At 41.7% G+C, this 27,978-nt stretch overlaps 1 protein-coding gene across 3 annotated transcripts in view; it reads left to right on the forward strand.

Moving 5' to 3' along the window:
• SLC25A13 (solute carrier family 25 member 13) overlaps positions 1-27,978 on the forward strand; it is a 182,671-nt gene that overhangs the window by 32,940 nt on the left and 121,753 nt on the right. Inside the window, exon 3 of one of the 3 annotated variants that reach the window (XM_032402087.1) lies at positions 1,254-1,396. The exons of 1 other annotated variant lie outside the window; for it this stretch is intronic. In XM_032402087.1, coding sequence (XP_032257978.1) covers positions 1,254-1,396 — 143 coding nt within the window. Of the gene's footprint in view, positions 1-1,253; positions 1,397-27,978 lie in introns of those variants that run through there. One more of the 3 variants, XM_032402089.1, reaches the window with a different exon arrangement.

Raw genomic sequence — 27,978 nt, forward strand, 5'->3', positions numbered from 1 at the left:
CTAAGCAAGAGTTTGTCCTGCCTTGGAATTAAAATGTAGAAATAACAAGTGACTTGTAGAAACAATTGTAATGGGACTTGACTCTGCGGCAGCTGCGGAGGGAGTGGAGATACTATGGTTGCATTTCCCTTCCCGGGCACCCCCACATCACCGTGGCCTCCGGTGTGGTCGCTGTCATCCATCTCGCCTTGTTCTTCGAGTAGCTCAGGGAATTCACCTCCCTACCCAAATCACTATTCTGTCCCCAGGATCAACAGGCCCTCTCCTGCGCCATCAGGATACCGTATGATCTCATGTTGTTTTTCAGCATTTCTCATGGGCCCTGGGACTCCACGGAACAGGAATGAGCAGCTTCCCGCTTATGGGCACTGGAATCTATCACTAAAGGCAAGAGGAACACTGTGAAAAAGCATCGAGTGCACCTAATTCTCATTGACCATTTCCACTCTAGAATGGAGAAGACACTAACTAGAGCAGCCTTTCATAACTTCTTCCATAAAATCCCACGAGAAGCCATACGGCTTCTTTCCAGCTTAGCTTGTTTGTCCTCCTTGCATTATTGGTGCCCTTGAAACAGGAATGGGGGCAAAAGAATTAGGTTGTTTCCATCCATGATTTTATAATTAAATCTGTTTTTTTTTTTTTTTTTTAAGCTGTATGTTCTTGCTAAAAACAAGATGTAATTTGTCTTTCCAAATTTCTGTAAACTAGGGTTTCTCAATATCAGCACTGTTGACATTTGGGGCTGGATCACTCTGTTGTAGGGGGTCGTCTTGACCTCGCCCAACTAGATGCTAGTAGCGTCCCTCCCCCTCAGGTTATGACAGTCAAATTTGTCATCAGACACTGTCAGATGTCCTCTGTGGGGAAAAATAAATACAAACGGAAGAAGTGTAGGGCTAGAGAAACCTTGCCCACCCCTCCCCCATCCCTGAAAGGCAGGAAACCTAGAGAGAAGGCTGGGCCTCTTAGGTTGTTCTTGGCTGTTAGGGGACGTTGGTGTTTATAAGCTGGACAATCAGGCTAAGCTGCCTGCAGTTGAGAACCTGAGAACCACTGGTATAAACATAAAACTTGGCGCACTTAACATGTTTTTGTTTTTTTTTATGAGGTGTTGGGAAATAACTGTGTTTGTGAAGAGTGTATTATCATATCTGATGTTTTATCCTTTGAATATTTTCAGCTTTTTCACATATTGATCCCATGATTATATATTTTTGAGGGTAAAATATCTTTTTTTTTTTTCTAAACAGTATGCAAGCATTGAAAAAAATGGTGAGTTTTTCATGTCTCCCAATGACTTCGTCACTCGATATTTGAACATTTTTGGAGAAAGCCAGCCTAATCCAAAGACTGTGGAGCTTTTAAGTGGTGTAGTGGATCAGACCAAAGATGGGTATGTTTGTTTTTAATTATTTTAATTTTTTTGTTTGAAATAGCTTTCTGTTGCTTTAAAGATTAGGAAGTCAATGAATACTTTTCCATCCTGAGCATTTTCTCTCCCTATTACAATTAATTCATTATTTTAGGAATAATACCTTTAACATTTCCTTCTTATCACAGTTGGGGATTCTATTGTGTATTTTTTTTTAAAGATTTTATTTATTTATTTGATAGAGACAGAGATAGCGAGAGCAGGACCACAAGCAGGGGGAGTGGGAGAGGGAGAAGGAGGCTTCCTGCCAGGCAGGGAGCCCGACGTGGGACTCGATCCCAGGACCCTGGGATCATGACCCGAGCCGAAGGCAGACGCTTAACGACTGAGCCACCCAGGCGCCCTATGTGTGTATTTTTTTAAGACTTTATTTAGGGAGAGAGAAAGAGAGAGCACACTTGAGGAGGGGAGGGGCAGAGGGAGAGGGAAGGAGAGAATTTCAAGCAGACTCTGCGCTGAGCACAGAGCCCTACATAGGGCTCTATCTCATATCCCTGAGATGATGACCTGAGCCGACATCAGGAGTCGGATGCTTTATCGACTGAGCCACCCAGGCACCCCTATGTGTGTATTTTTTGACAGTAAAGAATTGCTTATAGTTTCAGCGACTTACTGTAGTCGATGAGTGGTATGAGATCTACTAGAATATTTGTACATATATTGGTATTTTTCAAGGGAACTGTAAAAATTGTGAGTAAATGTAAAATATAGCTCTATGAACGTAACTTTTCTATGATCTTTTCCTCTGCTCAAGTAACTTTTGAAATTTTCCATATGATTAAATCGTATGAATCTAACAGACAGAATAATATGATGGTTCCAAATCACTAAGAAGGGCGTTCTACCCAAGCTGGAAGAGACTGACACTTTGCTGAATGCCTTTGGATTTTTTTTTCCCTTACCAGTGTTGTCACATTTAAAAAATGAGTTTTTCCTAAGCTGTTTAAGATTGCAGTTGGCTTGTACCATTAAGTGTGGAATATTGAGCCCCACACTCTTGGTAATACAAATACCAGTGTCCCCTAATAGCCAAGTACCATGTCCAAGAACTGGCCTTCTCCATATTAACTGTGGTAGACCCAGCCTCCTACCCTTGCTCTACCTGTCAGCACCCCCTTCCGTAGATTGCAGTTACCTGCTGTTCCGGAGTGGTGTTCTCTACTCTGGGCCTTTTCTGTCACCTGATTTTTCCCACATGCACTGGTTAAGATACAACTATAGTAAAATTTGTTGATGTATTGCAAATGCTTTCAATTTTTACTAGCATTTCCCTTTTCTTATTTATGCGCCTGTGGTCCCATCTTCCATCGAAGTAATCTCCTCTAAAATGAAGGTCTTGCAGATAGGAGGGAGAGGGATGGATATTGGCTGTGATACTTACAATAACATCCCGGAGAGTTGCTGGATCATGCCTTCTCTGTTTATTATTCTGACAGAGGTTATTTGGGTTACTTCTATTTTCTGTCTCCACCCCAACACAGCATTTTTTGCTTGGTGGGAAAGTGTGTGTAATGTATGAGCAGGCTGTCATTCCCTCACAGGGCCTCTACTGGGTGGTGCTTGGAGAGGCTGATGTATATTTCACACTAGTCCATTGAAGCAAAAGCTAGATAGAACGTAGATTTATTCCCCAGATGTATTTTTTGGGGGGGAAGTTTGGTTACTTTCACACGCCTTGTGTTCATGATTCGTAGGAAGTGTGACCAAGCTCACATACAACAAGAATGGTCTGATTCAAGGTTTAAGATTCATTTTTTTTCTTACTTGATAGTTTAAAAATTCTTTAAATTACAGAAACATTGAAAGAATATAATAAACACCTATAAAGAATATAATGAACAAAGCATGCTCTGCACCTAGATTGACTAGTTGTTAACACATTTGTCACCTTTGTCTTCTCTTTTTACACACACATGCTTTCTACATACAAATATATGCATACACATCGTTTTCTTTTTTGGCTAAACTATTTAAACTGTAGACGTCATGGTGGTTTGGCATTTATCTTCTAAGAATAAGAACATTCTCCTACATAACCGCCATACCATTATCTTTCTTAGGAGAATTAGTGCTGTGAAGTATCTTCTAATTTCCGGTCTATATTCTAACATACTGGATCTTTCCACCTGCCCCCAGCCTCAAATGGCTCATTGCTGGTTTTGGGGTTTTTTTTTTTGTTTTTTTTTTTGCTTTTTTGTTTTTAAATCTAGGATCCATTCAAGGTTCTTTTATTACATTTAGTTGTTATATCTCTTTTAATCTAGAACAGACCCTTGCCTTCTAATTTTTTTTTTTTTCCCATGATACTGACTTTTAAAACCCAGGCCAGTTATTTTATTGAAAGTCCCACAATACTGGACTCGTCTGATTGCTTTCTCAGGCCTGGATTCATGTTCAAGTTTTTGGTGCAGGTTAGGAGTGATTCTGTACTACTTATTGTACCTCCTCAGGAGGCATGTTGTCACAGCATTGGTGATGGGAAGTTTGATCACTTGGTTAAGGTGGCATCCCCTAGATTGTACAGAGATCATTTTTGTTTGTAATTAGTAAATCCTGAGACCATGTGCATATCCTGTCTCCCAGCAACTTTTCATCCACTAGTGTTAGCATCTATGATGATCCTTTCCTGAATTAGTTATTATGTTGCGGTTTGAAAAGTGGTGATCTTTAAAAGATTTTATTTATTTATTAGAGAGAGAACACATGAGCAGGGGGAAGGGCAGAAGCAGAGGGAGAAGCAGACTCCCCTGCTGAGCAGGGAGCCCGATGCGGGGCTGGATTCCAGGACCCGGGGATCATGACCTGAGCCGAAGGAAGACACTTAACTGGCTGAACCACCTAGGCTCCCCGAAAGACAAGTGGTGATTTTTCTAATTCTGTCATTTCTCCTATATTTATTGTCTAGCATTCTTTGTTAAGAGAAAGCTTTCTTCCCTCCACCCTGTTTTCTTTCTCTCTTTATATCAGTATAAAGTCCTGGAAGTTTTTATTTTAAATTCAATGAATTATAATCTATTACTGTTATTCTTGTGGATGCTCAGCTTGTCCCAGTGTGGGCAGGGGGAGTCCCTTCAGTCTAACTCCAGTGCCTGTGAGTGCTCCTTGCTTCAGGCAAGTAAGATGTTCCACGCCCACTGTGGGTATTTCCTTCTTCTAACCTGGAAATCACTCTTCTTCAAGAAGTCCTGTCCTGGTTCTTTCAGGTTGGGAATGGTGCTTAGAAACAGAAAGCTGGGCACTGGCTTATCGTCACTAGGTTGTTACTACTTCTCTGGCTTCTCAGTGGAAAGTACGGAGACATATACTTAAAAATAAATCAAAACTTCATAATGACATTTCCTATTTAAATTTAACACGACAGGATTTTTTCTAATATTTGATCCTTTTTGGTGAACATGTTGGTTCCTTATTAAATTAATGTATTTATGGGTATTAACTTATATAATTGTAATACCTTCTAATGTTTTTTTCCCCCCATTAACATACATGCTTTTCCTATTTATTTTTATAGGTACTCTCCAAAAATAATAGCCTTTGATTCATTAGATACAGTAATGTAACATACGTTGTACATACATAACGTAACATGTATATTTTTTCAAAACTTATAACAATCTAAAATGCTGGCTCTGCTTTCCTGGTTGTGCAGATGAGCTCGCTGGGGCTGTGGGTTATCAAGCTGTTTGCCACCAAGCCTGGCTCCCTCCAGAGACCGTGTGGCCTTTCCACTGTTTCAGACTGCCTTTTCTGTCATAATCCTGTCATCCTCTTTAACTTGACATTTTCTTTCAGATTTTGTATTATCTTAAATCTCAGTGTTTCAGTGTGACAGAGAAAATCTTAGATGGCCTCAATCTGTTGCCCTATGACTTTTTCTTCCTCCAGTTGCAAAAACCTCAGTTTCAAAAGGGAAAATAACCACCCATAATCTTTTCATCTCGACACGATTATTTAGAATTTTTTCAGTGTCTCCTGTGATTTGTTAACCTGCATCAATATTTTCCATAATCTGAATGTATTTTAATTGCAGTTCTTTTATAATCTTTTAGACTGCATCAGCCAATTCTCATATTTCTGTATGCGGTTCATATTAACAGTGATAAATAGCTTCATCATTTTCTGTGAAATTATGTACCATACTTTATGAAGTCATGCCCTTCTAGAGTTATTTCAGTTTTCTTTTTTTTTTTTTTTTTTTTAAAGATTTTTTTATTTATTCATTTGCGAGAGAGACGGAGAGAGAACAAGCAGAGGGAGAGGGAGAAGCAGGCTCCCTGCTGAGCAAGGATCCCGATGCGGGACCCTGGGATCATGACCTGAGCCGAAGGCAGACGCTTAACCATCTGAGCCACCCAGGCGCCCTCAGTTTTCTTTTTGTTTCTAGTTTTCCTTTTGTTTAATTAATTCCCTTGAAAGAACTTAGAGGCATTCTCGATGCAGGGGTAGAAATATTTTAAGTCTCACCATATGTATTGTAACTCTTTCCAAAAGCATGGAGTAAGTTGAAGAACTTGTCCAAACTATTTAGGCTTTCTGAGCTAGTAGCACAGTGCTGGTGTTTGAGCCGAGACCTGCCTAAGACCCAAGCCTGTTCAGATGTTCACGTGCCATTTTCCCTAAGCCTAACCCTGACATGCAGCTCCTCAGTATTTACTTCACAAATAGGTGTAACCATACATCTGTTCTCAGTGTAAAACTGCGAATGCCTTCATTTCCCCTTCCTTTCCCTTTCTCTGGAGGCATAGCGTTTATCAAGTTCACAAGTCACAAATCATCTTCCCAAATCAACTATTGTTCCTTGACAAAATCCCACGATGAAGCCACATGTTAGCCCATGGAAGCACAACACCTACACCAAACAAAGGGAAAGCACTGGTGTGGGCTCTGTTTGTCTCTCCAGGCTCTTTTCACGTTGCTTGGCTGGCCAGAGGGATTTTAGTGCCTAAGCTTAGTAAAATCTGAAAAACTATTTGTAGATCGGTGACTTTAGGATTTAAGGATAGTGGCAGCTGTGCTGACCCAGATGTCAGGGTGAATTGAAATAGTTATTCTTAGGTAGATACTGGCCCACCAGCTGTGGTTTCTTGCATGTATAGACCAGGTGCTGCATATTTTCAGGTCTCCGGTGTCTAGTCCAATATCTGGCCTGTTTCACAGCAATTTGTTGACCAAACATAGGTAAATCTACTAAGAAGTATTTGTTCCCCCTCCCCCCTTAAGTGATGAGAGCCCAGGCATATTGAGGAATGGAAGTTCCAGTTCAGTTTCTAGGTTACTCACTGTAGTAGCTGAATAATGTCTACCTAAAGATATCAATCCCTCGAATTTGGAAATGTGACCTTATTAGGAAAAAGTATCTTTGTAGATGTGACTAAATCAAAGATCTTGAAATGAAGAGATTACTCTGGCTTATCCATGCCTTAAATGCTGTATCTTTATGAGAAGTAGAGAGAGATGTGCCACAGACACTGGGGCCACCAGAGGCTGGAAGAGGCAAGGAAGGCTCCTCCCCTAAAGTATCTCCCTTTGGAGGGAGTGTGACCCTGCTGTCACCTTGGTTCTGGACTTCTGGTCCCCAGAACTGTGATGGAATGAATTTCTGTTGTGTTCAGCAACCTAGTTTGTACTAGTCTGTTACAGCAGCTCCGGAAACTCATACCCTCACATACCTGTTTTCTCTGTGGTTTAGAAAGCCTGTAGTCACAACCGGCCTGATCGTGAACAGCCTTTTTTCCAGTAGTAACTTCTGGCTAGATCCCAGTGTTTTCCAGGAGACCCCTGCTGCAACCTGTCTCTGTGAGGGCACAGCCCCTTCCTGAAGGCTTCATTTCTGTGTGGGTTTGGGCCGAACTCTAGGCATGGAAGTTAAACGCTTGTGCACTGCATGAACTTCCCGGACAGGGATTCTGTTTTTCTGGAGCACTCTTCATTCTGATTCAGTGTTTCACTGGGTAGTGACTTGGTCACACTTCCATTCTGTGAGCTTCTCGCTCATTTTCTGAAATGCAGAGGCTAGCATGCCAGGAGCATGGGAAGTGCAGGACACAGTGATGGGAGAGGCAGGCTGTGGCCAGACTGTGTAGGAACTTGTACTTCATGTCAAGGATTGGGGATCTTTATTCTGAGAGCAATGGGGAGCCATCAAAGGATAATTTGAGTCTGGGGGTTGGCACAATTTGCCTATGTTATAGCCTACTCAGAGTCTTTGATTTCACCTTTTCCCACCCCTCTTCTAATTACCTGTTGTGTTTAGATTTCCCCAAATTGCACTGTTTTAATAGATTTAATAATGGGTTTAATCAATTTGTGAAGTTCCCTGAGACAGATGAGAAGAAACTTTGAATGCCTGGTCCTGGAAACTCTCTGTTTGGTGGGCCTCATGGATAAGGAGAGCTTGTTGCAGCATTTGAGGAGAATGGAGAGGGAGGGGACGGAGGGTCTCTAGGACCCTCTGTTTTAGGGGCCAGACCCTCCTACCTTAGCTGAACAGTATGAATTCTCTGCTTGATGTTGGGTTTATTTGTATGATTTTTGATGTGTGTTTTAGATTTGTCATCATTATGTTTTTGTTTAAAATGGGAATGAAGCTTTCTTTGTATATTATCCAAGGGTGATTTTTATACATTATTCACACAGCTCTCTACCAGGAGCAAGTAAAAATAAATTTTGTGCATGTCCTTTTGAGTTTTGCTGTTTGTTGTTTATTATTAAGGGATATCTCACTAGAGAGAGCTGGGCTCAAAACTGTTTTCCCTAGTACTTGAACTTCTTACCTGGGAAGACTAAGTGGGGCCTGAATAAGCTGGAGATATTGGGTGCCTGGCCTCTTGGACTCAGGATGCTCACTGCCCGGTACAACCTGACCCCTGCCTGTGTGGGGTGGGCGCTGGCTGGCTCCGGCATCTAATCAGATTGCTGAGATCATGTATGACTTTAACACGTACACATTTTCCATCTCAGGTATAGAAGTTCTTTGCGCTCTGCGCAAGAACAGAAGTTGGCTCCTCTTTTGAAAAAAGGGATATCAGAAGTCCGGATTTCTTAATGAGCTAACATGTCCACTTTACCATCACAGCCCCCACTTTATTGTATTAAAATGACAGCTACATAATCAACACATAATTCCTTTCTCTTCAGAGGACAGAGTCCAGGGCCTGTTCTCATTTTTGAGACATGAGGAATAAGAGTGTCAAAGAAGAAACAATAAAAAAGAAATCTAGGGTTTTAAAATGTGTGGCTGTGTAAATCAAGTGTGTTCTCTGCCTTTCCCGTGTTCACTCTTAAGCTGAGGTTAAAAAAAAAAAAAAGTATGGCCTTTAAATACTTCACAAGGTGAAGGAGGATATAATAATGTTGTTGATGATAAAATCATTTTTATATACCTGTTTTCACTTTGTGAGGCTGTTGCGATGAGATCCAGGCCTTGGCCACATGCTGGGAGTTAATGAGGTTTACAATTGGCAATGCTTAAAGAGTATTAGGGTAATGTATTTAAATATCAGCAGTTCACAGTCTGAAATGCTCATCATCTGTCAAATATAATCCGGAATCAATAAGAGGAGGTCTTTCAGTTTGCTAATGAGGAGCGTTTTCTACATACTAGGGTGGACACAGATTTCAGATAAACACCTGAAATTCATAAACTATAGAATTAAGCAAAAGCATCTCTTTCATTAAAAAAAAACTTGGTAATAATCAACAGCAGTCACCTGAGAAGCTTAAATTTTCTTCTTAGTCATCAGACTCCCAAATTAATCTACCAAAACAAAAAGCCTCATTAGCAGCTCTCATTGAATCAGTGTTATTTTTTCTTTCTCTCAAGGTGTCTGATTAACCCCCTTTCTTTTTGCATTTCTCACTTTGTGTTAATATTTGATGTCTGAAATCGTAGGGGGGTGCGTGCAATGTGGTGGCTAGACACTGTCTGCAAGGAGCAAATTAAAAAGAATTCTTAAAAAGGTTTGTATTATGTCGCTGGTATATTAGAAAACCTTTAGGAATGTCAGGTGCCTGGGTTTATTTTTCTTTTTAATTCGGGAAAGGGTTGATTAATGACTGGGTGTTGATTTCACTTCTCATTCATATGTAGGGACAGCCCTCCTCCTCTTCCCCCTTCTACGTAGGAAATGCAGGCCCTCTTTTGGAGAGTGTTGCTGTCAAGGGAAGGTGAGAAATGGGGCCAGGGCTGGAGGGGGAGGGGAGGTGAAAGGAGGGTTGTGGAGAGATGACAGCATAATGTAAGCTGACAGGAATGACTGTAGAGAGCGGAGCTCTGACATGTAGGAGAGAAAAGGAAGAAATTCTAGTGCATTGTCTGAGAACGAGGTAGGTTCTTGTGAGAACTGGGTGAGTTCATCTAGAACAGCTGTTCTCAAAGTGTGGTCCTTGGGCCCCTGGGAGGCTCTGAAAACCTTTTCAAAGAATCCGTGAGGTCAGAACTGTTTACCTAATAATACTAAGATTCATATCTGCCTTTTTCACTGTGTTCTCTTTGAACGGATGATTCTAAGAGCAGTTGGGGCGGGGGGGGGGGGGGGGGTCAACGTGTGATGCCTTAGCTGCAGTTAAGGAGTGCCACCAGGCCAGACAAGACGAGTGAGCAGTCATGCTCTTCACCACCACACGTTCACAGTGACGGAAGTGATGAGGATGTCAGGTCCACTTCAGAATGTCCTTGAAGAAGCGGTAAAAATCAGTGCTTTTTATTAAATCTTACCCTTGAGTACACATAATTTGAAAATTCTGGGTGACTGTATGGAAAATTGGCATGAAGAATTGCTGCTGGTTATTGTCATGTAGTTGGTTGAGGAAAAGCACTTGAGCAGCTGATTTGAGTTGCTGGCTGAGCTAGTCATTTTTTTTATAGAACACTTTTTATTTGAGAGAATTAAAATTTTCATGTGACAGTTTCCCAATACTTAGACTTTTCTGATGTAATTAGTGGGGATATTAATGATTGCGAGTTTATAATACAGTGTAATGAAATGTGCCAACATTTGGAAGATGGGCATAACTTAGCGAAAGGTGTTTTCTCATTGTCTAGTACAGGGGGTTTCAAAATCATGCCTGGGTAAAAGATCTACTCCCAGTGCAAGACAGACCTGTGGAGTTTAATGTAACACAGTGGGATGCAGTTTCGGATTCCACATTGTAACTGATCTCTGAGGAACGATCACTTGTTAGGATTTGGTCTTGTACTGTAGAGTAGCCACAGTTATCTGAAAAGGCTGTTAAAATACTTCTTCCTTTTCTAATTATGCATCTTAATGAGGCTGAAATCCTTCATATCCCTCCAACAAAACAATGTATTATAGCAGATTGAATGCAGCTGTCTTCTGTCAGACATTTAAGAGATTTGCAAAGACATAAAATACTTTTTTTCTCACTACATTTTCTGTTTTAGAAAAGTTATTTTTCATACAGATATGCTATTTATATTGCCATGTAATAGGTTTATTCACTTGTAAATGAAGTAATGAATACTTTAAAAGTTTATCTGTTTTAATTTCCAGTACAGTAATTATACATATAAACCACGTAAATAAAAGCTCTTTGGAATCCTCAATATTTCATAAGAATGTGAAGGGGTCCTAATACCCCAAAACCCTAAGAAACGCTGAGCTAGAGAAATGGAAGGGCAGGTAGAGTATAGGGTAGAGATGTTGTGTAGATGTGGTGATGGGATTTGGGGGAAGTTGACTTCTGGTTTCCTTGGTTCTGCTCTGGGAGATAGATGAGAGGGAGGATGTGGGTTGAGGTACTGGCAGTTTGAGGAGAGAGAAGAGTATACTACATAGTTACCTAGAAGTGGGAGTGTTGAAAGGATCCCGGGCAGGACCCACTTGAGGGCCCACCTGAGGGTTTGTGGTCATGAACTTCAAAATGAGACCAGTTAGTGTGGCTGAGTGTTTTCCAGAGTTCAGCTGCTTGGCTCCTGGCATGGAATAGGAAGGGACCAACATAAGCAGGGTTAAGGGCTTGAGCATTGAATCATCAGAGTAGGAGAGGTGCCAGCGAAGTGAGGAGTATGCAGGGGAGTGATTATAATGATTGCCTGTAGATTGAATCTGGGTAAGGGGCAAAGAGAGGACATTGGCATAGGAGTCAATGAGAGGGTGGTAGGCTTATTGAATTGTATGTTTGAGTGTGGTTGAAGACTGTTTGAGTTAGGGTATAAGAGGAAGGAAGAGCGGGAAAATTAGGAGATAGTGGCCTAAATGTGAGATGCATGACATTGAGAATAAGGAAGTATTGTATCGGTAATGGCAGACCTCTGGAGTCTGACCGTGGGCGTGAGTGTCTGAAGAAGGGCAGAAAAAAAAATCACTGGAAGAGAGGAGGAGCTCAAGTGTTTGGGAGGTCAAGGTGTTTTGTGTGTGTGTGTGTGTGTGTGTGTAAGATTTTATTAGAGAGAGAGAGCGTGTGCACACGCGTGCGTGAATGGGGGACGAGCAGAAGGAGAGGGAGAGAATCCCAAGTAGAGTCTGTGCTGAGTGTGGAGCCCGATGCAGGGCTCGATCTCATGACCCTGAGATCATGACCCGAGCTGAAACCGAGAGCTGGATGCTCAACCAACTGAGCCACCCAGGTGCCTCAGGTCTAGGTGTTTGAAGGCTCAGTGTTGAAGTGTTAGTACACAGAGCTAAAATATGGTTGGGGGTATGAATCAGGGGTCATTAGGTGATAGAAACCAGGAAGGTTGCTGTGTGGTGTAATCAGGTGGTGTGAGTATTTAAACAGGAGTGGGGTAAGGAAGGAAGGGCTAGGGAATGGCCTGGAAGAGGTGATGAGGAAGAAGGAGTATACCTGCCCTGTTTATAAGCCTGGTCTACCTAGGATGGCAGAAGAAAGCCCATCCGTATTTACGAGGGGGCTGCAGAGGATTGCTCTCAAGGAAGAGCCAGGTATTGGTTAGAGCAATAAGGCGAAGGGATATTTAGAGGATTCCTCTGAAAGGGATCCCTTTAGAGAGGGGATTGAGCAAGATTTTGCTCATTATGTCTTGTAGAAGGCACAGTGGAAGGGTTTTTGAGAGATGGCACAGAATAGGGGAAGTACAGAGCCCTGGGGATTAGATGTAGGTGATGGAGGGGAGGTGAATGGGAAATGTAGGGCTGCCAGTGGAGGTTGACATGCACAGGATAAAGGGCACAATGAGATTAGTCCTGTTGTACTCCAGATCATGCATCCTGGGAGATAGGGATCTTGCAGAGTGGTAAGAATGCCTCGAGAGGAGCAATTTTGTTACCTGAAAAACTTTCAAAGCAAAAATATCCTGTGGGATTGGAGTTCTGCTGATAGTTCCTCCTAGATGGTTAGACCAAAGAATGTAGGAAGCAAATAGTTACTGAGTACGTATATAGTTTCAAGTCTGGTGCTAACAGTTTCCATCCATTTTCTTATTTAATCTTCATAACAAGTCTTTAACACTGGTGCTTTCACTCCCTACTTACAAAGGGAGGTACAGAATCAGAATTTAAGTAGTTTGCCCAAAGTAACATAGTGAGCTGCTGGAACTAGAATTTGGACCCAGTTCTTTTGGGCTTGTACCCAATCTGTTCTTCCATGGGACTTTCTACACATAGAGGAGAATATTGAAAATGGACCTTTGCGTGAGAACTCTGCCTGTGTCCTTGCTTACAAGTTCTGATGTCCTTTGCAAGATTCTTAGCCCCCAAGAGTCATTCTTTGGCCAACATAAGGTGGACCTAAAACCTCCGCCAACTATCATCCACACCCACAGACTTAGGAAAAACTGTTCTCACATTCCTCTCATCCATTTTTTTCTAAGCCAGGGTTAGTTTTTGTTTTTTTTTTTGTTTTTTTTTAATTTTTATTTATTTATTTGACAGAGACAGAGACACAGTGAGAGAGGAAACACAAGCAGGGGGAGTGGGAGAGGGAGAAGCAGGCCCCCAGCTGAGCAGGGAGCCCGATGCGGGACTCGATCCCAGGACCCCGGGATCATGACCTGAGCCGAAGGCAGATGCTTAACGACTGAGCCACCCAGGCGCCCCAGGGTTAGTTTTTGGATCATTCTCCCCTTTCACTATTCTTAGACTCAATCTTGAGTGCCGTTGCATACCATATTCTCAGAATTCTTATTTTTCTTTACTGGGCCAACTGAAAATACCAACCCCTTCTTCCACATTCTTCTCAGCATGTGGAGGTGCTCAGAAAATGAAAGAGCAAAACAAGTGCTCTCCCACTTTCTTGTTTGGTTGTCTAGTCTTGCTTTATTCTGTACCAGAGGTGTTTAAAACTCACATCTAAAATGTTAAAGGCAAAGAAATCAAGGGTAAGCTCTGTTTCCTGGCTGCTCGAAGATCTGTCTCTCTACCAATGGCAGTGTCCTGGCACGGGGCATGGCAGTTGCTGGAATTAAAAGAGTCTTGTACTAAAGCTGCGAGGGATTCCTGAAGTGAATTGTGAGGAGATTTGGTGCCTGTTAACTTTCCCATTGATGGTGGGGTTTTGGGATTTTTCAGTCTAGAAGAGTAAGAGATGAAAGAAGAGGACTATTGAACTTGTGTAGAAATTATAAAGTAACTTAGTCTCTGTAAGAAAGGACATGCGGTGCGGTAAAGTGACCAGGTGTTACAGACCTGAGAGAACCTAATACTTGAAAAATCTAGGTTAATTTCAGATTTATTAATTCATTTAACATATTTATTGACATTAGCTATGTGTCAGGCACTGTTCTAAACAAAACGGTAAACAATGTACTCTTATATAGCAAATAGTGTAAACCAATAGTGTATAAGATACGGAGGTCGGTGGCTGCATCTATTAAAGCACGGGAAGGAGGTGGTGAGTGGCTGGCTGAGTGCGCTGGGGTGCCATGGTGGGTAGGGTGGTCAGGGAAGACCTTTGCAAAATGACATGTGGGCAGCGATTGCAGTAAGAGTGAGCCAGGTGAGAATCTGAGTTGAGTTTTCTAGGTAGAGAGAATAACAGATGCAGATGAGATAGGAAAGTGCTTGACACGTTTGAGAAGTAGCAAGGAGACCGAGGCTGGCAAAGAGCAGGAAAGTAAAAGAAACCAAAAAGGTATCCAGGGGCCAGGTTGTGTAGCTCTTGGACAGTTTTATTCCAAATGTAGGAGAGGTCATTGGAGAGTTTTGAGCATGGGACTGACATGATGTGAATTAAATTTTTTTATTGTTATGTTAATCCCCATACATTACATCATTAGTTTTAGGTGTAGTGTTCCATGATTCATTGTTTGTGCATAACACCCAGTGCTCCATGCAGAACGTGCCCTCCTCAATACCCATCACCAGGCTAACCCATCCTCCCACCCCCCTCCCCTCTAGAACCCTCAGTTTGTTTTTCAGAGTCCATCGTCTCTCATGGTTCGTCTACCCCTCTGATTTCCCCCCCTTCATTCTTCCCCTCCTGCTATCTTCTTCTTTTTTTTTTTTCCTTAACATATATTGCATTATTTGTTTCAGAGGTACAGATCTGAGATTCAACAGTCTTGCACAATTCACAGCGCTTACCAGAGCACATACCCTCCCCAGTGTCTATCACCCAGTCACCCCATCCCTCCCACCCCATCCCCCACTCCAGCAACCCTCAGTTTGTTTCCTGAGATTAAGAATTCCTCATATCAGTGAGGTCATATGATACATGTCTTTCTCTGTTTGACTTATTTCACTCAGCATAATACCCTCCAGTTCCATCCACGTCATTGCAAATGGCAAGATCTCATTCCTTTTGATGGCTGCATAATATTCCATTGTATATATATACCACATCTTCTTTATCCATTCATCTGTTGATGGACATCTTGGCTCTTTCCACAGTTTGGCTATTGTGGACATTGCTGCTATAAACATCAGGGTGCACGTACCCTTTCGGATCCCTACTTTTGTATCTTTGGGGTAAATACCCAGTAGTGGAATTGCTGGATCGTATGGTAGCTCTATTTTCAACTTTTTGAGGAACCTCCATACTGTTTTCCAGAGTGGCTGCACCAGCTTTCATTCCCACCAACAGTGTAGGAGGGTTCCCCTTTCTCCGCATCCCCGCCAACATCTGTCATTTCCTGACTTGTTAATTTTAGCCATTCTGACTGGTGTGAGTTGGTATCTCATTGAGGTTTTGATTTGGATTTCCCTGATGCTGAGCGATACTGAGCACTTTTTCATGTGTCTGTTGGCCATTTGGATGTCTTCTTTGGAAAAATGTCTGTTCATGTCTTCTGCCCATTTCTTGATTGGATTCTTTGTTCTTTGGGTGTTGAGTTTGATAAGTTCTTTATAGATTTTGGATACTAGCCCTTTATCTGATATGTCATTTGCAAATATCTTCTCCCAATGTGAATTAATTTTTGACAGGATCTCCCTAGCTAATTTTTATGACAGGATCTCCCTAGCTGATTTGTAGAGAATAGAATGAAGTGGGCAAGAGTGGAAGAAGGCAGAAGATGGCAGGATTAGAGCGCTCATCGTGGAGATGGTGGTTAAGTGGTTGAATTTTGGGTTTTCTTGCTGGATTGGCTCTGAGATGGGAAAGGGCAAGCTAAGCAACTGAGGGAGTCCTGCAGGAGGGATAGGTTTGAAAGCAAAAGCAAGACTTCTGTAGGACATGTTCGTATCGACGTGCCCATTCCATGTGCTCCTGGAGAGCTCGGCTGTTAGATGTTTGCATCTGGATTTCAGGGGGGAGGTCGGCTTAGAAGTAGAAGTCAGCCAGATTCCTTGATCTGAGCCAGTTCTCAGCATAAGCAACCAGTGTTGTAATAACTTCTGAGGATTCAGTGAGTTGGGGGTTGTTTTTTGTGGGAATGGGGGCCTTTATTATATTGAGTATCATGAACTCATAGAATGCTTTTTAAGTTAATACTTGGCATGTTTTAATCAATTGTATTTATCTCATTTTGGCCAGTGGGGGCACATTTATATTTTCTCCTTAGGGATCCAGTAGTATTTGATAGCTTACTTGGTTTTTGGTACAACAGGACGTTGTTTTGTGTATTTCCTGCTCCAGACCTAGAATTGTCCACTCTTCATGGAGTCTTTATTCTTTTTAATGGGCAATTGTAGTTAGAGACCACAGTCTAGGTATCAGGTGTGCTTCTTTTGGGTTCCCATTGCTTTGAGGTCTTTCCAGCAGCTAATGGGGGAAAAGTTTTCAGTTCATATGGGATTTCTAACTCAAAGTTGAACAATTGACAAGATTAAATTTGAAGTATTTTTATTTCTTTGCTTTTTCTGTCATCTCTTTACTCTTTCATTGAAAAATCTTGGTTACCAGCAGCATTCATGTAATTATATATTTGCACTATGTAGGTTATATTCAAAACAATAACACCAGTATTGCTGCTAACATTTAGATATTGAATGACGTTTAAGATTTCCTTTCAGCTCTTTTTGTGCTTCGAATGTATCCCACTAAATACTTAGAGTGAAAAGACTGTGTTCTAAAGTTATTTGAAACAATTCATTTCTCTGTGTGGTTTTGCCACCAACTTGATATATGGTTGAGGTTCATTCGTTTCAGTTTGTTTTCAATTTTTAGGGATTGCTTTTTTTCTTTTAGATTTAATTTAATTCTTGATTATGTAAAACATATGTTGCCCAAGTCAAAGCTATATTAACAGAAGCAAGGTGTACTCAGAAATGTGACTTAACATGTCTGCCTCCTTCACTCTGCCTCCTCTCTTCCCTTAGAGGTCACTCTCCTTTCAGTTAGTTCTTGGTTTCTTCCACACAGTGTTTCTCCCCCAAGTATAAGTAAACTTGTGTTCATTTTTCTGTTCCCGTTCATACCCAAGAGGCAGCTAGGTAAACTCTCTCTATACTGCATATGTATATATATCCCTATGAGAGACAATATATAGTGTGAAACACAACCAATAGGAGATATGTATATGTGTATGTATATGTATATGTGTGTGTGCATGTGTGTGTATGTATATATATATACATACACATATATGTTAAAGTTTGTGGGTCATTGCTTTTTAAGGAGGCTTACGTTATTTGGGTCATAAGGAAATTTTCCCAGGGTTCTTGTCAAAGAGAACTGGACACACCAGTAGGAACTAGATGAACTGTAATTATACTTAGGATATCCTTTTACTTCTATCTACTTCACACTTTCCTGCATCAAACGCTTCCAAGTGTTTGCCTCCCTTGTCCACTCCTACAGGAAAAGGGCTTCGATGTTTGAGATCTCAGTGTTACTCTTCTGGTCACTGCTTCCCTCAGACAGAAAGGATTGTTCAAATGGGAAAGACACTGTATAGTGGAAGGAACATGGATAGTGGTTGAAAAAAGCCACATTTACACCTTACTAAGTTTCTTTTTTTTTTAAAGATTTTATTTATTTATTTGACAGACACAGCGAGAGAGGGAACACAGCAGAGGCAGAGGGAGAGGGAGAAGCAGGCTTCCCGCTGAGCAGGGAGCCCGATGTGGGGCTCGATCCCAGGACCCCGGGATCATGACCTGAGCCGAAGGCAGACACCCAATGACTGAGCCACCCAGGCGCCCCAACACCTTAACTAAGTTTCTTAAAAGCTCTGGAATCTTAGCTGAGACAAGTGACCTAAGCTTTCGGAGGCAGTTTTCTCATCTGATTAAATGGGATTATTCCTTGCTCTGTGCACACTTCTGTTGTTGCCGCCCAGTGAAATACCATCTGTGATGGTGTAGTCAGCTTTCCCTTCTCCCTGTTCTTACAGGAATGTTCCAGCATTCCTTCCCCCTCTTCTGCATATCACCTGCCACCCCTCCGCCCCCACTGCTGGCATCTTTCTTGGTGACACACATACCTTCCGGTATTTTTACCAAATGAACATCTTCTCATGATTCCACTTTCTCCTCCAGCTCTGCCTCGCTTCTGTTCTTTCTGGAAAGCTCATCAAGAGCATTCTTTTCTGGCCCTGTACAGTTCACCCCACCTATTCATGCTTGAATGTACTCCCCTCGGATTTTCTTCCAGTGTTCTGCTCTTGTTAAGATCCTGAGGAGGAAACAGTCTTCCTCCTGTGTGTGTCTCCTTTACTGTTCACACAGAACACTTCACTCTGACTCTGCTGGTCACCAAATGGGGGGAGGGGTTCTCCACACCAAGCAATTCTGTGACGCCAGCTGGGTGTCTTATAATTTAACTCAATTCTGACGGTGTCTGCCTGGAATTAGCATCAGATCGCGAGGGTTGAGGGCTCAGCCCCACAAGACCGCCTCCCTCTGCCTTCACTTTAGATGCCAGTTGCAAGACCAGGTTGTTCCCTGTGCTTCTGGCTGATCACCTATAAATCGGAGGTTCTCATGATCCCCTCCTTGAGTTTGGTTAATTAACTAGAGTGGCTCACAGGACTCAGGAAAACAATTTCCTTCCTCTTTACCAGGTTTTTATAAAAGGATATGATAAAGGCTACAGATGACCATCCAAATGGAAGAGATGCATAAGTATGGAGCTTCCATGCTCTCTCCCAGAACTGCCACATGTTCACCAACCTGGAAGCTCCCTGAATGCTTTTGAGATTTTTATGGAGGCTTCACCATGTAGGCATGATCAATCATTAATTCCTCTCATCTCACCTCACAGTTCTAAATACTTTATAATTCCTACTTTTGTGTCTCTAGCCCTCTCTTCCTGCTTGAACTCCAGAGTCCTATCTGCCCAGCTGCTTACTTGAGATCTCCATTTGCATATCTGTCCGGCCTCTGGAAACCTCAGGTGTCCTAAACTAGGTTCCTAATTCTTTTCTCAAAAAATGTTCTTCCTTTCTTTTCTTTTTTTTTTAAAAGATTTTATTTATTCATTTGACAGAGACACAGCGAGAGAGGGAACACGAGCAGGGGGAGTGGGAGAGGGAGAAGCAGGCTTCCCACCGAGCAGGGAGCCCGATGCGGGGCTCGATCCCAGGACCCTGGGATCATGACCTGAGCCAAAGGCAGATGCTTAATGACTGAGCCACCCAGGCGCCCCTGTTTTTCCTTTCTTATTTGCTATCTCAGGACATTCCATCTTAACTGTTGCTCAGGTCCAAACCCTGGAGACATCCTTGCTTCCTCCTTTCCTCTCACACTTCACATTTAATCTTTCATCAAATCTAGTTGGCTTTGCCCTCAAAATATAGAACTCCTTCTGTCCAGTTTTTTAGCACAGTGGCAGGAACAACTGCTTCTCATCAGGTTTCATGATGCCAATATAAACAGTATGGAAAGGAAGATGCCAGGAAGTTGACTGAGAGACAAAGACCTAGTAGAAGTCAGGGGCAAGTCCAAAACATGAGAAAAGGTTCAAAGGCAAACTCCAAGACAAGCTCAATTACATTGTCTTGTTTCCTAAAGGCACGGGACAAATTATAAGGAAGTTTACAAATCAGTTTCATAACTTCTGTGGTCCTCTCTGGAGGACTGGCAATTTGAGGCTCCCTGACCAGGGCATCCCTTGAGGGGAGGTGCATAGTAAAAGACTCAGCAGGTGGATTTCTAACACAGAGCCCATGTAACCCGCACCAGAAAAGGTGGTGACCACACCGGCTGCTAGGGAGGATGTGTAAGAGGGACAGCAGGGGGGCAGAGGTACCCAGCACTGCAGTTCTGCTTCGTTTTTGGTTTTTCTTCAGGCTCATCTAAATGTAAATTTTCAAAACTAAAACTGTATTAAATGAGCACCAAAACAGAAAGAAAGAAAGAAAGAAAGAAAGAAAGAAAGAAAGAAAGAAAAGAAAGAAAAAGAAAGAAAGAAAAAGAAAAGAAGGAAGGAAAGGAAAGGAGAAAGGAAAGGAGAAAGGAAAGGAAAGGAGAGAGGAAAGGAAAGGAGGAAAGAAGGAAGGAAGGCAGGAAAGAAGGCAGGAAGGAAAGAAGGAAAGAAGGAAGGAAGGAAAGAAGGAAGGAAGGAAAGAAAGAAGGGAAGAAAGAAGGAAGAGAAAGAAAGAACTAAAACTCTCATTAACTCACTGTATAGTGATTCAGTGCAACTGGTGATTGGCGTGTGGCCCCCGGTTGACTAGTTCTTTAGATTCATTGCTAGTGCGTGATTGATCTCCCAATAAATGTGACCCCGCATTTTACATGATTTAGGTTCTTTTTTTATTCCATTTGTAGCATTGTGGCGAAAGATACAGTATATCCAGAATGTGACCATTTCTTTCCTTCTTTGCTGCTACTGTTCTAGTGTGAGGCAAGACCATCTCTCACACAGATTATTGTCATAGCCTCTTAACACGTCTCCCTGCTTCTATTCTTGCTTCCCTTCAGTCTGCTCAGCACAGCAGCCGGAGTGATCCTGTTCATACCTAACTTGGATCATGTCACTCTCTGGCTCACAACCCATATTGCCTCCCCATTTCACCCAGAGTAAAAGCCAAAGTCCTTACTGTGGCCAGCAAGGCCTTACAGTGGCCACTTTCGTTCCCTTACACTCTACTTCATCTGCTACTGTTCTTCCTCCTTAGTACCTTGATCTTGCTGCACCTTGAACACACCATGCTCAGTCTTACCTCAGGGCCTTTGCACTTCTTCTTCCCCTAAGAAGCTCACTTCCTTCCTTTAGGTCTTTGCTCTGAAGACATCATCTTAGGGAGGCTTTCCCTGCACATGCTATTTTAAGTTGTACCCCTAACATACCTTTTCCTTTTTACTCTAGTGTCCCTCATAGTGGTTATCTTGTAACATAAGGATTTTATTCATTGCTTTATTGTGCCCCCCTCCACCTTCTCACACACACTTGCCTGTAAGCTCCATGAGGGCAGGGATGTTTGTTTTGTCCACTGCTGAATCTGCAGATCCTGGGACGGTATGGTCAGCACGTAGGAGCCCTCCATCGTATCTGTGGAATGACTTTGAATGGACGGAACACATGAAGTGCCATGAGTGTGTGACATATTATCAGATAGGTGATGAGGGGATGAGAGTCTCAGGCTCTAGTTGGTTCCATATTGAAATTCAGCATGTTAAAATCCCCTATTGTCCTTTTTCTCCCAGGGTCACTAACACTTTATGCAGTCTGTAACAGGTGCTGAAACTTTTCAGCAAATCTTCTTTCTTCTCATGTCTTCACTTTTATCTTCTTTAAATAGGCTGGTGCCACAATAGTCTGGGGTCATTCTGGTTTTTGTAAAATTACTCTGAGAGATTCTTTGTATGGAGAAAACCACTCATAGGATTAGGTTTTTGATCCCTTTTAGACTCCTACCCTTCCCTTCAGCACCCTGCGAAGGCCTGGGTGTTTACTGCGTGCCATTCGCCATTGCCCCTCTGCCCCTTGTCCCTCTTGCCTGTGCAGCTCTGTCCTCTGCCCTTCTCGTCTCTGCTTACGGTCTGGTGAGTTCAGGCCTTCTGCAGTAGAGTTAAATAAATATAGTCATGTCTTCTCTCTGAATGCATTTTAGTTCACATTATTCTTCTGGTTGTTAATTTAAAATTCACTAATGGTGTTGCATTTCCATGGGTGAGAACCCCCTTTTAAAGTATCTGAGGATTGGCTGAATGTGTAATTCATATTGAAACCCTCTTTCTGTGCTTTTTACAATGTCCTGGTCAGTGCTTTCTTCTACAGGGTTTTTTTTTTTTCTCTAAGTCAGGAAGTAAAACAGTCACCAACTTACTGAAGGAAAAAGCATTAAAATGCTGATGTTGCTTTTCTACAATTAGCAATAATTATACCCAGAAAAAGCAAAAGAGTCTCAAAAGTCTTGCAGCTTAATTTGCTTTTGCAAAAATATAAAGTACTCCCAGCAGTTTCTAATTTTGATTATTCTTTACAATCGCTGTTCTGTGTTGTAATTGCCTGCTTTTAAAAAAGCTTGGTATTGTGAGGAGACCTTTAGAAATAGGACTTGCTAATGAATACAGAGATAGTGTGGAATAGGATGGGGAAACATGGTGGGCAGAAAATTTTTCTTTTCTTACCTGTTTTTCAGCATTTATATAGGTTCTTTCAGAGAATAAAATAAAATATAAACCTACGTAGACCAGGCTTAAAAAGTTATAATAAATGTTTTTGGTTACTTTAATGAGAATCTACATTTGTGGGTGGTCTGTGTTAACAGATGAATTTATTGTATTTTGTTCGTGGTATTTGTGGAGCAAAATACAATTAAATATAAAAATTTGTGTTTTTTTTTCCAGATTTTTACCAGTTCTTAGGCAAGCAAGTTATGTCCATGTAGTAAAATTTTAATTAATCTTTATAAGGATGGAAATACCGTTCTGTTTATTGTGGATTTGGGGTAAAATCCAAAAACACTACTTAATCGAACTATTGTAATCAGAAATCACTTTTTATTTCCATTCTCATTAATAATGTTTCTTAAGTTATTAGGCTCCTTTTTGCAATAATGGCAATTTATACAACTCAGTCTTAATTTTAAAATTTTATTTGAAATTCCAGAGTGTCTTAGGTAATCATTCAGAACACGAATTCTCATAGGGGCATCAGGGGTGTGACTGAATCTCTACAGATCCCAGTGTATCCTGAAAATGTTTTGCTTAAAGATTTATCAGTGCTATCAGTTTGTTTCTCACAATTTACCTCACTTCAGAGCAGCGTGCTAAAACCGAAGTGGAACATACATTTAATATCAAATATAATCTTTTTTTTTTTTTTTTTTTTGCCAACTACATCCCAGCCCCTGGACTGAACGTGGTGATTGAGGTTTTATTCAAGCAGCTACATGAATATTCGTGGAGCAGTGGGAGGTGGAAGCATGACACCTGAGGCTAAGTCATTGTATTTTGTGTGGCCATTTCTTCCTTATCATGGATTAGAAAACACATGTGGGAAGGAGAAAAAGACACAGTTCATCATCATAGATGTATCTGGGATCTCAGTCCCCATAACCAAGAACTCATTTGTTCTTGGCAGAGCTTTCTTTTTAGTTACTCTTAGGTTGACTGGACAGCTTTGCAGCTGACTCCTGAACCTTGATCAGTCCTCATCTCCACCCTGGTCACTCTTGAACCTCACCTGCCACCTCCCCTTTCCAGGATTTTGGAGCCTGCCTTCCTCCTGTGCTGGGAAAGGTGAGAAAATGTATTGGAGATGGTGCTGCCCTCTGATGCCTCATTTCCATTTTGTAGGTGTCCTTTAAAATGAACATTGTAAATTCGGAGGCCCTTTGTAATGCAGATGGTAGAAGGCAAGTTGTAATTTCTTCTAGGTTGGGAGTTTAGACTTGGAATTACAATTTTGTCTCAGAAAAATCAGAAGTCCACTGTTTTGGAACAGTAATCTGGTTAGGAAGGTGGGTGGGGAGCCTCTAAGTGTTGATTGAGACTGTGTTTTTAGAGCAAGCACATTGTTTTTCTTAGACATGGATGCTGGTTTGCGGTGGCATGGGAGGGAGGGCTGATGGAGATTATTGGGGATGGTGGCTACTCTTAATGCAGGCATTGGCTCTAGAAAACTCTGTATAAACTGTATATTGCCATATCTAAACTATAGAACACATTATTAAATTTTTAATATTTAAGATATTTTAGATAATGCACGATGTCTCCTGCACTTTCTATTTATTACTGTGTGTCTTGATTTTTAAGCACCTTATCCTCTAAGTTAATTTTGTTACTGAACTCAAGTGCCTTCTCCACACCTTGTTGTAAAAAAGTAAAAGTCTGAGATGCAATTGATGGAGTTGTTTTACAACTTTGAGTAAATCTAAAGTAAACTTTGAGTAAAAAGCCCAGTCCTTCTTTGCTTACATTGAATATCATAAGAAGTGTTACCCCGGAAACTTGGTCTGAATTCTCTTATGTTATCAGAAATTTCTGCAAATTCAATTTGGAATCAACATGTGGGTACTTCTTTTTTTTTTTTTTTTTCTTTTTCATGGTCTTAAATACAGAAAATCATAATCTATTTTAAGCTTCTTATAAATGATGGAGCCCTTGTTTACATGGGTAAAATGACTCTAAGTAGTGTATTGAAGTTCATGTTAATGTTTGCTATTTAATGACACCTAATGATATTCAGTGAAGGGTTATGCTAAACCGAAGAGAAAATGTGTTACCCAGGCAACTGCCTCAGGCAGACTAGAGATGCAGGCATATGGCTCTATAGTACACATTATTTCAGCATCTTTAAGCATAAAGAACCACACGTGTAATTGGCTGTGAAAAATTACTGCTCAGTTACTGTATTGTATGGTCATAATAGAAGTAAATGAATACGTCATTGTTGTTGGAACAAGTCTGTTGGGAATCACTTGTAGACTCTACTATTTAAGAAGCAAAAATACAATAAGAAGAAAATAGCTGGTTTAATTAACATGTAAAATTGGGTTAATTTGAATTCAGCTGGCACAGCGGATATTAATGTTGGCTTTTTTGTGTGTATGATATTCTGGCTTAAGCCTGTGTGCTTTTATTTCTTCTTGCCCACAGCATGAATAATTTTTTATTTTTAAAAATCTGATAAAGGCTATTTCAGTCACTTAATTTTTGCTTTGCCAAGTGCTTATGTTATGATCACGTTGAAAAAGGTTTTTGTGTGTATCTATAGTGAAAGACTTACAAGTGAATGAAATAAAATGTTGAAATACTTCTGAGTAATTGATAATGTTCCCTGAAAAGGAATCAGTAAAACTTGATTTCATGGATTTTTAAAATATTTAGTTTACCTCTTATTTTTAATTTTGTTTTTAATAAAGTGACTAACTGGCAATTGTCATTGGCACATGCAAGAAAGTAGCACATTTGCTCTTGTCACTTTCTGTGTGTCTGTGCTTAGGTGCTTATCTGTTTTCGCTTATCACTATAATCATCATTACCTTGCTTCAAAGATTCAGAAAAACACATTGAGAGAGGCATTGTGTCCCAATTAAAAAATCATTTAAGTCAATCGATTTTTGGTATTTTAAAATGCTATTTGAGCGAAGAACACCCCTAGTTAATATGGGCCTGTGCTAAAAGTGTGCATGAGAAAATTGTGTTCTTCACCTTGTCTCCTGGGCTTTAAGTACTCAAAATCTCTTGAGTGGAAGGTACTTTTCATGCTTTTCAGCTCTAAACCAAGGGGAAATTAAACTGAAGACTGAAGTCAGGTAAGTAAAGGGTTTGGCAGCACGCGCTCTACTGGAAGCATTTACAGTAGCTGCTTCTCCAGTGGTGACCTAACAGCTAACCTGCTGCTTTATGCAGAGTGATAGCCAGTATACAGCAGGCACTGGAAAAATGCTCGTTAACAAATTTCTGTGCCTGGTGGCATCTTAGGTCCTGATTTCTTATCTAGAGTTTATATATCTCCATTATCCTTTTTCATTTACCATTTTAATAGAGTTGACGCCTTCTCATCCAGCCTTAAAAGAACAAAGAAAGATCTAGGAAATAGATTTTTTTCAATCTACTTTGCTTACCTGAGTGAATTTTCCATTATGGCTTAGAATGACTACCCCCCCCCCCTTTTTTTTTTTTTGAACCAGTGGTCTTTCTCCCTTTCAATTTTTTTCTTCCTTTAAAGGTCCCCTTTAAACCTTTGAGGTTTTGGGTTTTTTTGTTTTGTTTTGTTTGTTTTTACAATCCCTATTAGTGTTTAAGAACAAAGAGGGTATTTATCTAGAGTCTAATGGAGATTATGATTTGTCTCTAGCTTTAAAAACCCTGTGGGAATTCTCTTCCTTGATGCAATATTACTCTTGTGGGGATTGGCCATGATTAGAACTTTTTTATGATTCAAAGTTTAAAAGGTTGGGGAGGTGACAGGACATGAAGACAGATTCTCCTGAGGTCATTGGGCAGTGAGTAGTACTATTTAACAGGCAGAAGGAAGAATGGGGTATAGAATGTGTATAGGTGAAAGACCTTTTTGAGTGTGTAGTTCAGCGAACTATTAGCAAAAGGGAAGTAGAATGGGGGTGAGTCATACCTGTTAAATGTGTAGATCCCTCTGATAAGGAAGGAATTGTTGGAGGTATAAGAATGCCCTCTGTAAATCCCAGCAGTTGGCACAGTCAGCCTTGGGCAGCTCCAGCGCTGTTTGGCGTGAACTGCAAGGGGTGGACAGACAGGTAGGCCTGGAGTATGGGCTTATCACTTACTGAGTCAAGTTCACAGTTACGAGGGCCTGTGTATTTATCTACTGTTGGCAATATGGAGGCAGTGATATATGCAGAGGTGGTATTTATAGGCGAAATTCATGATAACAATACAATAAAATTGCTAATAAAATCTTTAATAGGTTTTTAAAGCCAGGCAGTAGCCTGTTTGAACAATATTCAATCTGCCAGATTTCACTGGAGCCAATGAATTTAAATAGCCCCTTGGCAAATGCTGCAGTGAGATTTGAACCCAAGAGTGTGTAGAACCGAGGAGCCCAGCTGGCCTCGGAACAGATGTACTCCCAGGAATGCCAAGGCCAGTGCTGGAACCGGGGTGGGCATGGGAGGGCTCCCTGTAACCGAACGTGGAAGAAAACAGGATTCTGGACTGAAAGGCATTGGAGAGAGCCTCCTTCATAGATCAGGAAAGGAGATCTGCTCCAACTTGCCCAGCAAAATAATTCAGCCACTCAGGCAAAGGAAGAACTGGAACTCGGGCCTCTTTCCACCTTACTCCTGATGATTCTGGCATATAGAAGAATTCATTGTCTTTTTAAAGCGTGTTAAGAACAACTGAAATGAATTTGCCCAACTGAGGTTGTGAGGCCTAGTTTGTTTTCTCACTGACCGTCAGCCAGCCTCATTTACTTATGAGCTCCTCCGCCGTCTGCCTAACTAGTAGTTTTCATGTGCTCTCTGACTGCAGGGCCTCAGTCCGAGCCTGTGGCTGCCGTAGCTCCTGCAGCCACAGGCCACTGGATGTCCCCCATGGGCGCCTGACCTGCCGGGCTTGAAAAGCTGTGTGCTGGGACTGCTCAGACAAGCTCTGGATTTGAACCCTTCTCAGTTCTCTCTCCTGCTAAGTAAGCCCTTGGCCCAGCCCGCCGCAGCCTCTTCGGACTGGGCTCCCTGCTTCCCCCTGCAGTCTGTGCCCGGCAGTGTCCTGAGTGTTCTTCCCATGGGATCCCACATTCCTGGGTCTAAAACCCTCCGGTAGTGGCTGTCCCCCATGCATGCTTGCAGTACAGTCCACATCGCCTGTCTGGCCCTGCATGCTCCTTCATCCCCGCCTCCCTCCTGCTCCCCTCCTCCCTAGTCTCCAGCGCTCTGGTGGCACCCTGCCCCACGGGGCTTCCAGGGTTGGCCTCTCTTAGGGCCGGTGCCCGCATGGAGGTTCTTCTGCCCCAAAAACTCTTGCTCCACATCTTCCCAGTGCTTCCTCCTCCTCATTCAGATCTTAATGCCACCTCCCAAGAGGCATTTCCTGGGCATGTAGGCAGAGCAGCCCATCTCCCATCCCCATCATTCTCAAAGGTTGGCCGCAGGGTAGGATCACTTGGGAAGTGGAAAGAAACAAAAGGCTGCTCAGGTCCCTCCAAAGACCAATTAAATAGGCCCTCTGGGGCTGAGAAGCAACTGCTTTAAGGCATTCCTCTCTTTTATCCTCTACACAGAAGTTATCTGATTATGAATCATCTTATTTTTATGTCGGTATGTTTGTGCTCATTGCCTGCTTTCTCCACTAGAATGGAATTCCTTGAGG

This window comes from Phoca vitulina, unplaced genomic scaffold, assembly GCF_004348235.1.
Source record: "Phoca vitulina isolate PV1807 unplaced genomic scaffold, GSC_HSeal_1.0 scaffold4, whole genome shotgun sequence".
In the NCBI taxonomy this organism is placed as follows: Eukaryota; Metazoa; Chordata; class Mammalia; order Carnivora; family Phocidae; genus Phoca; species Phoca vitulina.